This window comes from Sebastes umbrosus, chromosome 4, assembly GCF_015220745.1.
Source record: "Sebastes umbrosus isolate fSebUmb1 chromosome 4, fSebUmb1.pri, whole genome shotgun sequence".
In the NCBI taxonomy this organism is placed as follows: Eukaryota; Metazoa; Chordata; class Actinopteri; order Perciformes; family Sebastidae; genus Sebastes; species Sebastes umbrosus.
The window spans coordinates 37,425,226-37,439,760 of record NC_051272.1 but is presented as its reverse complement, the minus strand read 5'-3'; the positions used below and the strand labels follow the sequence as shown (position 1 = coordinate 37,439,760).

The following is a 14,535-nucleotide window of genomic DNA, read 5'->3' as shown; positions in this document are numbered from 1 at the left end:
ACACCCGAGTGACGACTGTGTGACATCATCAGCGCCACCGCCACCGCCACAGTGTCACAGCATCATGACATGGCTCAAACGGCAGATAAAGAACTACTGACTGTCAGTTCATCCCAGAGTCCGTCGTCAATAAAAGCATCTCGCCGCTACCCGTGTAAAGCACAAACATTGCACATCAACTTATAGCATAGCATCAAGTTTCCTTCTTAAAATTACTGCTTAGAAACTAAAACCCACCCACCCCTCTCTTCAACATGGAGTCAAATAAAACGAGAAACATGAGTGGAAGGGTCTTTTCAACCATACATAGGTTTATACACTGAGCGTGATTTCAAATATGATAGTTGCTGCAGATCTGATAATGATTCACAACACCAATAGCACCGTGTGCGCTCATAATGCTCCAGTACGTTCATCTCACATCTTTGCTTTCTTTTCCCTAAATATCCAAATGTAATATTAATCATCATACGCAGGTCTGGATTTAGAAAGGGGAGGAACATTAAACAATGTATGAACCGGAAAAGACAACTTTTTATCTGTGCTACTTTCTAGATACAGGCTTCCTATTAAATGTAGATATATTCTATATGTTGATATTACCTTTGGAATCTAAACTTGGAGTCATTAATGAAGAGGCAGGGCTATAGCCAGGATTGTAGAACAACTGAGGTCAAGAATACAAAGTCCCCCAATGCAACCCCATCCCCCTAACAAATGTTTTGACTAGCCTCCAAAACAGTCTGAATATGTTCTTTTTCCACATTGACTATATCAATTTAACTGTCAAAATAGATTTTCTACAAATTGGATCTCCTTACATAACTCAACTCAACGCTGTTTCAAAGCTGGCATTTTTATTTTTTGGCCTAGAACAGTCACATTTTAGAGGTTTTTAAAAATATCAACTTCACTATGTGTTATTTGTGTCTTGTTGTATTATCCAGCCCAGTCGCACAGCACTTTGTGAAATAGTCATGAAATTTAAATGTACATAGACACGAATTTAAATTTTTTTGTGATTGTCAGCACGAAATCAATTTGCCTGTAATACGCGTAATTCTGAACCGGGAAGTATAAAGAGCGGCGAATGGCGCGTAACTTCCCTACTTAAGTTATAGCACTTCTGGAGTTATTTAAACCCTAACCACTTTCTTTTCCTAAAGCTTATAAGTCATTTTTGTCACGTAACTTCCGTACTTAAGTTACGCCACTTCCGGTGTCATTTTAACCCAAACCACGATCTTTTCCTAAACCTAACTAAGTAGATTTGTTGCCTAATCCTAACCAAGTCGATCTTTCCTAAACCTAACTAAGTAGTTTTATTTTGAAAAGACTGGGGCGGAAATTGACATGCGCGTCACGTGTTGCTGAACATTCAAAGTGAAACGCACAAAAAATAAGTTGTAAGTCGTGCAGAGCGTCACGAAAAAAAAGGGAAATTTGTGTCTCTGTACACAAATCAAATATATTACATTTCGTGACAATTTCTTGACCTGCCATGAGACTGTGTTATATTATCCTTCTCAGGTCATTAAAACCCTCCAGTTCCCAAACATAATACTGTGCACGTCCTGTGTGTGGTCACTGGTAGCTACGGCCCTGTCTGGGGATCCAAAAAAGTGCATCGTAATTTAGCTGAAAAAGGATATTCCAAACTTTTTTACTTTGATTATGCATTTACACTTTAGTTGAAAGCATTTTCAAAATTTGTAAATGTATAGAATCTGAATATTTCATGCTATACAACAGCATTTTTGCATTGATTCTGCTCTTCTCTGCCACGGTTTGGGCTCTTTATAAAAGTGCTCATTTCATGTTTAACTATATGTACACTTCTATATATACTATGTCTCTATTCTCTGCCTCATCATCTGCTATCTAATATGCTCTCATTTGGTATCATTTGCCACTTTTATCATAATACTGTATATGTTAGCTGTTTTATGTCCACTTGGTGAAGTTAACATATGGCTATAATCTCCTTTAGTGCCATCTAAGTGATGAGGAGCCTTACATACTGTGTGCTCACAGATTTCCAGTTCTCCTCAGAAAAAAATGAGGGTAAATATAATTTAGACTGTGACATTCTTTGTACTAAAAAATTGCATTATTTTAACTATTATGGCTATATTAGCTTTGTTCAAACATAAAGAATAGTGTAAATGCAGGGTAAGATGCCTTTTTACTGCAAGCCACTCTAAATACTCCATCTGTCCCCTTAGTACGGAAGCCCTGAAAGGCAAGCAAGAATTTTTTTTTTCTGGTGATACATTTTTCGAAGCATGGTCTAAATTATTTTCTCTCCTGTGTTTATGACTTCAGAACAGGTGGAAAAAATGTTTTGCCGGTAGTCCCTTTTTTTCTTGTTTTTTCTTTGCCTCTTAGTGAAAACAGTTAGAAGAATCTTTTTTTAGCTCACGCTAACGGCAGATTAGCGCCGAATAAAATACATTTCTAGCCAAAATAAAGACATGACAGTAATGTTACATAACTTGCTAACAGACAATATAGACTATTGCACAGTGGTAACGTATACATTCCAGATGTGTCCCAGTTTATTTCCTGTTACAGTGTATGTGAACGGCATAAACTGACTGGAAATAAATATAGACCCAAGATGTTGCCTAGCAACGCAATGTCGTTGAAAACGTCAAAAAATCCCCTTAAAAAAACGTTTGTTTTAAACTTGTTTTCACACAGGAAAAGAAGTAACTTAAAAAAATCAGCCTGAAATAGTTTTTTCCACCTGTTGCACACAAAAAAAGGAACTAAAGATTTTACTGGCAAAACATTTTTCTTTCACCTGTACTTCAGTCCTAAACACAGGAGAGAAAATCATTTAGCTCAGACCCAGAAAACCGTTCGGCAGGACTTCCGTACTTTAGTAATACGTTACATGTAATATTTTCTGTTAGCAATACTATGAAAAAAGATGATCCAGATGATTTGTGCATCCTTCAGAAAGTCAAGGAGATTCAAAAACAGTCCTTCATCATAGACGCAGTGGAAAGAAATGGAGGAAAAATGGCGTCAGAAAAAATGTCAAGCGTAGTATCCCTCCCATAGTACTTGCATAAATCTCTTCGTTAAATCATCTGCTATATACAGTAATACATTTAGTCGTTACATACACGAGTCATCTGAGCCCGGCAAGTCTCTTGAACAGTACTACACCATAGTCCAGTGACCAAATATTCATCCCTCTTCATCACCACCAAAACAACCAAAATTCAAATTTCCTTATACAGTAGAATACAGTAGACACCTTTTCAAGTAAAAGAACTGTTTTTCTAAGAATACTGGTGTGTTCACATAATAGCAACAGACCCGAGTCAAACCACAATAGAAATCAGTTCAAATCCAAGTCATCATTTAAAGGTGAAGTCCCGCCCCTTCCGGTGGACCACCATGGGACCTTATTTTGGAAAAAATATAAACGGTAGTCAACGGCACATGGAAACCGCTCAGTGAACTACATCTCTTGTCTCGCACAATATACGTCACACTAGCTGGTTAGCTAACGTAGCTATGTTCCACGTTATGTCACCTGATGTGTTTTATCCAGAGACTCCTGGTCTTATTATCAGCTGGGAAGAGAAAGAACATCCCAGTAGGAAACACACAGACATCGTAGCTTCAGCAAGAGAGACGTCCCTTACGCAACTTTTGTTGTCTTTCTAAATCCCTATTTTCACAGTCTGATACTTCAACAGTTTTACAACAAACTGAGACTTTCTTGACTTATAAAATTATGTTTTAAATTAACAAACATCATATGTGTGATTCATGGAACAATTCAAAGGGAATCCCCCAAAAAAATGTCTCTCCGTTGATTACCGTTCGTATTTTTTCCGAAATCAGGTCCCATGGTGGTCCACCAGAAGGGGCGGGACTTCACCTCTTTATAGTAAATGCTTTTAATTTAACTTCGTCCTTTTGTGAAGAGCCAAACGAACCCTCCAGCGGTTGCAAATCTACCAGACAGAACTTCATGTGAGCAGGATTTCAATTAGAATAGTTGACCCAGGTCTGCCTAATGATCAGCAGACATAAACGTCATAATCAGATGATCGACAGAACATTGTGACTAATTCCTGTTTTCATTACTGAATCTGAGAAAGGAAAAAAGTAAAGAAAGTTTTTAAAAGTACAGAGAAGCCATCAGAACCACAGACAACTAAGCCGGCGATTTCTCTGTTTTGAAGAATGTCGTATATTTTTTGCCTTGAAATAAGGTGAGTGAAAGAGAAACACTCACTACGTCTTTTTTTTATACAGTAATCCATTGATAATCATCAATGCACAAAAATAAAAGACAAAAGCACACAAATATCCAAAAACTGAAATTGTAGACGGCTCAAGACGAGAATATTTTTTTTCCCCTTTTCCTTAGATTTTTTTTTTCTCACTTAAGTTTAAAATACACATATTAACCAGCTGTAGAATGTTTACATACAGTAGGAATTTGGATTCATCAAAAAAAAAAAAAAGCACAGTTTTAAGTCAGTCCAGCTGTCCTGGCTTTATGGTGGAAATTAGGGACAAGTCCAGGATGGTCCAGTCCAGTTCAGAGTGGACTACCGGCCACGGCTGGGGCACTACTGTCCTGAACGCAGCGCCGTGTGCCATCGTGTGCTGGGCAGATGGCAGTTACTGTGATTGCTGGGGCAGAGAACTAGTTGAAAGGTCGCCCTGCATGTCACACTGTACTGTACTCGCCCTGGTCCTCCACAGGGAAGCACAGTACAGAATCACGCAGCTCAGCTCAGCTCAGCTCAGCTCAGCTCAGTTCAGTTCAGCAGTGTGAGGGGCCTCTTGCTGTACAGTGGTGGTCACCACAGAGGAGGCAGTCTACTTTATAGAGACTCGGGGCCCAGAGGGGCCAGTGAGGGGCCAGGGGCTCAGGGAGCAGAGAGAATAAAGACAGAGAGAGAGAGAATCATGGCTGAACATTTGGTGATGAGATCGAAGCAGAGCTTTGACCAGGTGAAAGGGCTTATGGGGGCAGAGGAGGACGGGGGGCCGGGGGGAGGGATGAGAAACGCTCTGAGCTGCAGATGAAGCGGGCTGAGAGAGGATGGACGAAGGCCAGCCCAGTGGAGAGAGAGAGGGGGAGTTGTGGATACGGTGGTCCACCGGTGATGAATACATCAGACAGGAGGACGGCCGGGTCGAAGTGAAGGAGGGGGGGTAAAGCTCCGGAGGGTTTTCAATGAGAGGGACGTCCTCTGCCCATCCACACTGGAGACAAACACATACAGCATATATGACTGAGCTGATCTTCCATCACAGATTTAGGTTCACTAAATCAACTCATCAAGGGCTGCACGGTGGTGCAGTGGTTTAGCACTGGTGCCTCACAGCTAGAGGGTTGCAGGTTCGAATCCGGCTTGGGACCCTTATGTGTGGAGTTTGCATGTTCTCCCCGTGTTAGCGTGGGTTTTCTCCGGGTACTCCGGTTTCCTCCCACAGTCCAAAGACATGCAGGTTAGGTTAATTGTGGACTCTAAATTGCCCGTAGGTGTGAATGTGAGCGTGAATGGTTGTCTGTCTATATGTGTCAGCCCTGCGATGGACTGGCGACCTGTCCAGGGTGTACCCTGCCTTCGCCCAATGTCGGCTGGGATCGGCTCCAGCCCCCCCGCGACCCCTAACGGGATAAGCGGTTGCAGATGGATGGATGGAAATCAACTCATCAGATACTGAACAAGGTTATATTTAGGGCTGTCAAAGTTAACGCGATAACGAGTTAACGCTAATATTCTGATTTCTTTAACGCATAATGCAACTTGTTACTTCTAGGTTGTAGCGGGCTGAGTTTTAAAGCTATGTCTAACCATGGCTAACCATGTCATCATGTCAACTCACACAGGCACTTTGGGCAGCTAAGGGGTCCTTTGGGTGAGATGCAGGAGCGCGCATGCGTCATTCAGCAGACGTATCGGCAGTATGTAGCCGCGCAATGCTGATGTGATGTGTTTCTGTGTTTTTGTGTTTCTGTGTTTCCAGAAGTGAAAGATTCTATTTTTAAACTTATGCACGCCTGGAAGTCACTTTGTGTCCAAGTGTGCAACACATACTAGCTTGTTGCGAAGGAGGCTAAATAACGCTCCGAACTTACACTCAATTTTGGCGAGGAAAAACTTGCAAGTTTACGGAAATTCATGCTGTCTCCTTTTTTAGGTAGTGATATACTATCACAGCTAATGAAAACTAAAACTGAAATGAATTTACGTTCCTTTTTATTTTATCTTAATTCGTTTTTAACCAGGAAATAATGCTTAATGCTTAGTTTTAGTTTTTATTTAGTTTCAGTTTACTAAAAATATTTTTCACTGCTTCTTTTCGTTTTCGTTTTAACGCTTCAAACTGTGCTGCTCTAGCTACCCCTCTAGTGTCAGTCTTGGACATATCAGTCCAAAGCTCAGCTTGTTACATACTGTACACTCGCTTTTCAGAATAAACTTCCAAAGTAGGTTTACTTAGTTTTTAGGTTTACTTACGCAACAAAACTACGTGGTTAGGCCGAGGAAAAGATCATGGTTTGGGTTAAAATAACTTTGTTTCTTACGTAACTTCTGTTAGCAAAGTAAGGGAGTTACATAACAACCCCCCCTCCCACCTGACCTACTCGAACTCTCTCGCTCTTTCTACTACATCAGTTGTTCTTATCGTCTAATACTGACACAGATGGGTTTACATTGGAGTTAGGTGAAATGGTCTAATACAGGCGCTAAAGGGTGCCTCGGTACGTCGGGCAATGACCAAGCAGCGGTATTTGACGAGTTGGGAGTGAGAACAGGATGACTCAGCAGCTACTATATGTGTGTGCTTTGCGTGTAATGGCGAAATTTGAGTTCAACTTTGGTGAACAGTGACACGCATATTGGTGCTGTGGACCAATGGCAAGCCGTCTCGACAGTGCTGACCTTTGAGGGGACGGAGAGCCGGTGAGTCCAAAATAGAGGAAGAAGCTCGTAGCTTATTAGCTCTGTTGCACCATCCACTTTATTTATCCTCCTCTGTTGGAATATAAACTGCTCCACCAAACAGCAACGGTTCGCATATAAGTGTGTGAACTTATTGTCCCATTAGCGACCAGTTATGAGTTTGCAAACTGACCATTAGCAAGTTTTGTTAGCTCTGGGAGCTTTATTGTCCCTCTTCAATAACTTTTTATTGCATGAAATGGTGCGCAATGGTGAACAAAAAGCCACAGGGAGTAAACAGCGCAGGAAAAATAGAATAGAAATATTGTGAATGACAAGCCCTGTGAGTGATCACTACGTCATCAACCTTCCAGCCACACCTATTTCTAGTGGATGAGCAAATGTCACTTTGTGATGTGACCGCTCCTTAATGTTTCAAGTCTCAAAATTAGGCCTCGAGGCTTTTTAATGCCCTGCTGACATGTTTTTATGGAATGTGCTGTCAATTTGAATCACATCATTTATTTAGTATTTGTCAGTTGTTCCTCTTTTTCTGTATTTTAAGGGGTGCCACTGCATGTAAAACACAGTTGAGTACTTTTATGACCACATAAGCTTTCCATGTTCTACTCTGGTTCAGTTTAAAGTATTTCCTAAACTGACTTCCTAAGTCATCAGTGCAGATCCAGCCTTCCTCCGAGCACCACTGCAGCACCTGAAGGCTGGTCTGCAATCTTAACTCTAACAGAGATCATGGTTCTGCTGTTTGGATGGTATAACTTATAGATTGGTTAAAGATCCAGTGTGTAGAATCTGGTGGTATCTAGCGGTAAAGTGAGGAGATTGCAACCAACTGCGGCCTCTCCCGTGTGCCGAGCGTGTTGAAGAGCGACGGTGGCCGGGGCGACAACATGAATGTAGAGCCATTTGTTATAAAAGAAGAGTGCAGTCTGTTTGTACATAGGAAGTGAGTGGTGAAGCAAGAGAGAGAGAGAGCGGCAGCGACGGGAGCGAGTAATGCTATCGACTCCGGCCCAAGCAGGAACAGTTAACAGAGTTTTGTTTGTCCGTTCTGGGCTACTGTAGAAACATGGAGGAGCAACATGGCGGACTCTGTGAAGAGGACCGGCTCCCTATGTAGATATAAATGACTCATTCTAAGGTAGCGAAAATGATTATTATCAGGTGATTATACACTAAAGAAAACATATTTATTACCTCCGTCAAGGCCCGAAGGCCTAGGAAGGAGGTAATGTTTTCACCGGCATTGGTTGGTTTGTTTGTTTGTCTGTTAGCAGGATTACTCCAAAAGTCCTTGATGGATTGGAAAGAAGTGTTTTAGAGGGATGGGGTGTAGCACAATGAACAATCCATTAGATTTTGGTGGTGATCCGGACCATGATCCGGATTCAGGAATTTTTTTATGGATTCCGATCAGCCAGAACATTAAAACCACAGGGTATAACACATGCGCAGTGTAACTGATGACGCGTTGATGACGCGTGACCCCGCCTCCTTCCTTCTGAGAGCAGAGAGATACGTGTGTGGATGTATGGAGCGAAGGAAATAGCGGTAGATGACGGGATGAGAGACAACGTAGTATAATGTTATACAGACATAACAAGGCTGCTGAATGAGAGAGGCATCCGCCGATACGTTACACGGAAAAACACTGTGTTGATAATAAGCTGACCACCTCACGGTACCGCCAGCTGTGAGCTGTGATCTGTTTAAAGTCTTGGCGGACGTCTGCGCTCTCCGAGTGCCATTCTAGTTAATATTGCATTCCATTTCTGCCAGTAGATCCCCTTATTGTTACACACTGGTCCTTTAAGTTAAATGTCAGTTTCCATTTGACACTTTCTACATATGGAAAAGGTTTCCCGCCAATAACTCAGCCTGAATCCAAAATAAGAGTCAGGTTAATCAGGTCATTTTTGAGGTTATTGATGATGGAGCACTGTTGCATCCTGATATAGGCTGATAACATCTAATATCTAAATACTCTAATGTTATCACATTTTGTTGTCTTGAGGTATAAATAGACTTTTAAATATAAATATAAAAACATTCTCCACTCACTATACAAGCATGACAACATAACATACAGTAGCAGTGTTGAGATGGTATGACCTACCAAGCTATCAGCTGTTTGTTCAGCAGATGGTTTCAAGATGACGTGAGTTCTGTGGGAAGAAAAGAAGAACTGCTTCACACGCTGAGTAAATACTGGAACAGAAAGTGTTGGCAGCTTGTCATGTATTCCAACAACGTTCTAAAGGAGCCGCGTGTCTCACCGGTGTGTCGTTCCACTGCCGCGGCAGGTCTTCTTGCTCGGGTGGGTAGGACATCCAGGACGGGCTCCGGTACGAGGACGGCGGCGACATGACGAAGTAGTCTGAGTAACCCGGGCGGTTGGCAGATATAGCATAGACTGCTGTTATTGGGTTTCCTGTGAGATGTGAAGATGGATTTAGCCAATGACTGAACTTCCACTTATCATAGCTGTCTGCGTCTCAACGCCAGCACTCAGCACGGTCGTACCTGAGTAGGTGGAGATGGACTGGTCGACAGTGACGGCAGGGAAGGGGGTCCTGGACAGCGGCAGGTAGGGGACACCGTTGTGCTGCTGGGCCTGCAGGTCTGAGGCCTCTGACACACGGGGCTTCAGACTAACATCAGGGGTGGAACTGTAAGTGGAGAGGAGGGACACATGTTAACCTGATATATAGTACATCACACAACTATTAACCTCTTCCACCCCCCCTCCCCTGCCTGCCATAGACCCATTCTTTGTCTTTTTTTGGGGGGGGTGTCCAGGGGGTCTTTAGGGGGAGATAGCAGGTCAACAGTAGATGTCACATAGAAGTGGTGTACATCATCTGAAAGCTGGAACCTGAAGATTAATTTGAGATGCTGCTCAGCACTGTGTGTTTCATAGTCATAAATCTGTAATGAACATTGTGTTTTGGTTAGGCGCCTATTCAAATGTTTAAAGTTTGGATAAGGTCTTAGAACATGATGATAGAAGTATATGATCTACTCTCAGCAAACTCAACAACCTCACACTCACCATTGATGGCACCTCTGTTCCCCCCTCCCCCCAGGCAGCCAACCTTGGCGTGATATTTGACCCCACCCTCTCCATCGAGCCCCACATCCGCCAACTTGTCAAAATATCCTTCTACCACCTACGCAAAATTGCTAAGATCCGACCCTCCCTCCCCTGTTGCCGAGAAGCTCATCCACTCCTTCATCTCCTCCCCCCTAGACTACTGCAACTCTCTCCTCTACGGCATCAGCACCACCTCCATCAATAAACTCCAATTGGTCCAGAACGCAGCTGCCCGACTTCTAACTTACACCAAATCATGGCACCACATCACCCCAGTCCTCAAAGACCTCCACTGGTTCCCTGTCTCCCACCGGATCTCCTACAAAATCCTGACCCTCACCTACAAAGCCCTCCACCAACTTGCTCCCCCCTCCCCCACCTCTCTGACCTCCTCTCCTCCTACCAACCCCAACGGTCAATCAGATCCACCTCAGCTGGTCTACTTTCCACCCCCAAGTCCAACCTCCGCAGCTTTGTGGACAGAGCATTCTCCAGAGGGGGCAGCTCCCAGGCTTTGGAACTCCCTCCCACAACTCATTAGAGACTCTGAATCCCTCTCATCATTTCAGTACCGCCTCAAGACCCATCTCTTCTCCTCTGCCTACTCCTAGACCCCCCACCCTTACCATTTGTCCGTGTGTACGTATGAGAGTGCGCCTGTGTGTGTCGTTTGTCTGCTGTTTGTCTCACACCGTTTTCTATATTGTTAAGCGTCTTTGAGTCTCTGAAAAGCGCTGTATAAGTCAAATTTGTTATTACTATTATTATTATTATTATATGATGGTCATTCCCAAGCTCTATTATGTCTCACAAATTGTTGCAGCAATTTTTGGGTTAATACCATTTGTTACACAGATTTGGTGCTAAATTTAACCATTTTACCACTCGAGAATAAATAAAAAATTATCTGTATATACTATATATATATATATACATATATATATATATACTGTATATACTGTATACATACAGTATATATATTTTGAATGTATGTTTATCCATTTGAAATACTGCCTCCACAAATCTCAGTTTTATATTAATATTTAAGCCCTGTATTTTAACTTTAACTTTCATTTTTTTAATGAGCATTGTAGAGGGCTACCTGAGACCCAAGATTTTCATTGCCAGTGACTGCTCGCTGTAACGTTGAGCATATGATGAATAAAGAAACTTGAAACATAGCATGTTTTTCCAAGGGAAGAGAAAGAAGAGACAAAGATGTCAATTAGTTTTTGCCTTGATATGACTGTTAATATTTAAATTTGTATTTTGTATTTGAAAAAATCTGGTCGAAGCACACACATGTTGATGCTAAAAGATTTGAATCTGCTGCCATGAACAACACACGGCAACTAACTATGGATTTAGACCTACAGTAAGTTTACATTCTACCGTTAGTAGGAAGGTATTTTAGATGCTGAATGCAGAATTTATTTTTAGGCCAATGAAAATAAAGAAAGGATTCGTTATTTCCCCACCAGGTGATGAGGAGAAGACCTCACATTTGCAACTAGACCTTCATGTTGAGAGAAAATGACAGAAAACATAACTTTCTCTTTGGTGTCTGGTTGAAATTTCTGGTTGGCATTCTGGGTATTTGGACTCATGACCTCACCATCTGAAGAATCTTAGCGATGTCCGTGTTCCAGAGCAGTGTTACTGCTTTCTGTGCAGACCACAATTTCCACATTTGTCATTATCCTTTTCCACCTCTTCTACCTCCTCTGCTCTGTAGAAACACTAACCACCGTACATGTCACACTACAGTAGGAGACCGGAGGACAGATGATGTCATTGCCAGGGCTCGGGACCATAATGCACTACGCACACTAATGCCTCACAGTGCACACTAAAGAGGAATTCAAATGCTGCACTCCTCCTCCGTGAGGGAAGAGGCACTGATACACAACTTATTAACTACTAACACATTTCTGTTTGTGGTTTTAAAGCAAGACTAACGGTCACACACCCATAGTCATATCTACATTATTTCTAAAATTCCAGCATTTGTCTTCAGAGTGTCAGTTGGTTCCTGTCGGTCTGCAGTGCATCACATCTGGAACATGTTTACTCTGAAGCGTCATTTTCTCAGTTTGTCCACTAGATGGCAAACATGCCCCTCCATGCAATCCACAGCTGAGCAGTCAGTCACTCTCTGCAGTGCTAAAGTGCCCAGCAACACGGTGCACACAGCAACAGCATTTAAATGAAGAAGCTGCTCAGTTCAAATGATGCAGAGAACATATTATGGGCCTGAGAGAGAGAGAGAGAGAGAGAGAGAGAGGTGGAGGCACAGATACAGAGAGAGGATGTGGAGGGCAGTCGGTTCAAATGATGCTCATTAATATTCTCTAGCTTTGTTTTACTCTGTATTCTTCTGCGCGCTTTCTACCAATAAATTATATATTCATCTGATACGGTGATTAGTCCCCAGCGCTGCATTATGATTGGCTGAGAAGTCATCCCGGAATGCTGTCAATGTGCTGTATGTGAACATTTCTTTTGAATCTCAACAGCACAGCGGACGTTCCGCTACCTGGTAGAGCATTTACTTCTATAGCAGTAGTCGGTATCTTGTCCTTTACAGAGGGTGCAGAGTGGTCCTTATTTTCATTTGATTAGATTTTTGGTAACACTTTATTATAACCATCATTTATACATCTTCTATACATCTTCTATCTTCACTCGAGCTTTAAAACTGAACTCGCTGCAAACTAAAAAATCGCAAGTTGCGTTAATGCGTTTCAGAAATGAATGCTGTTAAAACAAATTTGAATTAACGCGTTATTATCGTGTTAACTGTGACGTCCTTAATAATTAATAAGGTTTACTAATTATTAGTGATGCCATAATTAATGTTATTGTATTATTATTTTGTGTAATATGAAATAATTAGTTTATAAATTCTATACTGTATCATAGCTGATAAGAGACGATAACAATTACATTCTGATTACTTCAGTTAACTATTTATTAGCAGTTTATTGTTGCACACATTACAACATTTTATAAACTATATTACGTATTTGATAATAATTACCAAATTATTTTTATACCTTTAAAAAATCGTTTGCAAAACATCTATAAACATTACATAGGTAGATGGACCAGAAACCAATTATTAACCATTAACAAACTATTAACTATCTATCTTAATAATGTTTATAAATGCTTTACAAAGTATTTATTTACCATTTAAAAATATAATAATCAGTTGCAACTTTATAACAGCCATCCAAATAATGTTTATAGACGGTTTACAAACGAGTTATTAACCATTAACACATATCTGTTCTAGATATGTAATGTTTATAGATGTTTTACAAACAATATCTTAATCATTAACAGATAGATATATAGTATATAGTATATCACATGTTATAATGTGTGCAACAAATAACATAAATATGTAGCATGACTAATAATTAGTAAAGATTATTATCATTTAGTTGTTTGTGAACAGTAAAATGAACTAACTTTAATGAACTATCTATTTGCCATTCATAAATGTATAAAGTGTTACCAGATTTTGTCTCTTCTATGTTTTCTCATGTATTTTCTCATTCAGATGTGTGTAGTTGTGTGAGTGTGTGTGGTACCGTCGTAATGAGGTCCCAGGTGGTGGTCCTGGTCTAGAGGGGATCAGCGGCGGGGGAGACCCGATGCCCATATCAGGAAGCTGGGTGAACCGGAAACCCTGCACAAGACACAAATGTTACTTATTACTTATTACTTATTACTGACACATATTTAAAGACTAGCATTTGGACTCTACAGAGCACACAATACAAAGAACAATAGCGGAAGGAACAACGGACAAATCTGGACAAATAAAGAGGACTATGAAATGAGATGGGTGTCTGATCAGAGCAAAACACAAGATAAATAGTGATTCAAGCTGCGTGAGGCTTGCTGTTATTTGTTGGTGGCTGTTCAATCCTGCGTCTCTTTAATCTCTGTAAAGCTTCTCCCTCGCCGATCAGCTGTTGGCAATTCACAAACAGAGAGAACTAACGGCGGCTTTTCTGTCTGTTTATACTACTACTCAAATCAGGCGAGTTTCAACCTGCTCTGCATGATTTTGACTACTGTACCATTATGCTCCGGTCACTCAGTGACCTGGTGACATAACATGAAAACTAGACTGCTGACTTTCAGAGGTATAAAGTATAAGTGCATTAACTCAAGTACTAAACTTAGTATAAGTACTTGTACTTTATTTGAGTATTCTCATTTAGTGCAACATTGTACTTCTGCTACACTACTTTCAAAAGAGATATTTTGTAGTTTTTATTTCATAACTGTATCGAAAACCAATAACAGCAACCTTGTGGCTATAAATAGTAAATTTACAGATCATGATTTTACACCCAAAACCTGATATGGTCATTAATCAATACAAGAAATGTTTACCAACCAAGTAGTACTATGCTATTATACAATAAACTGTTAATAAATACTTTACTAATGTTATCAGAATGTAATTGT

At 41.0% G+C, this 14,535-nt stretch overlaps 2 protein-coding genes across 4 annotated transcripts in view; both read right to left on the bottom strand.

The window, feature by feature from the left end:
• LOC119486724 overlaps positions 1 to 14,535 on the bottom strand; it is a 1,187,645-nt gene that overhangs the window by 747,878 nt on the left and 425,232 nt on the right. The window lies entirely within an intron of this gene.
• Positions 1,951 to 14,535, bottom strand: part of kiaa1549la (KIAA1549-like a) — a 172,988-nt gene continuing 160,403 nt past the window's right edge. For all 3 annotated transcript variants that reach the window (XM_037767629.1, XM_037767630.1, XM_037767631.1), the window contains 5 exons: positions 13,647 to 13,744; positions 9,477 to 9,622; positions 9,230 to 9,384; positions 9,070 to 9,118; positions 1,951 to 5,244 (listed from right to left, as the gene is read on the bottom strand). In XM_037767629.1, coding sequence (XP_037623557.1) covers positions 9,089 to 9,118; positions 9,230 to 9,384; positions 9,477 to 9,622; positions 13,647 to 13,744 — 429 coding nt within the window. In that variant the 3' untranslated portion in view covers positions 1,951 to 5,244; positions 9,070 to 9,088. The remainder of the gene's footprint in view (positions 5,245 to 9,069; positions 9,119 to 9,229; positions 9,385 to 9,476; positions 9,623 to 13,646; positions 13,745 to 14,535) is intronic.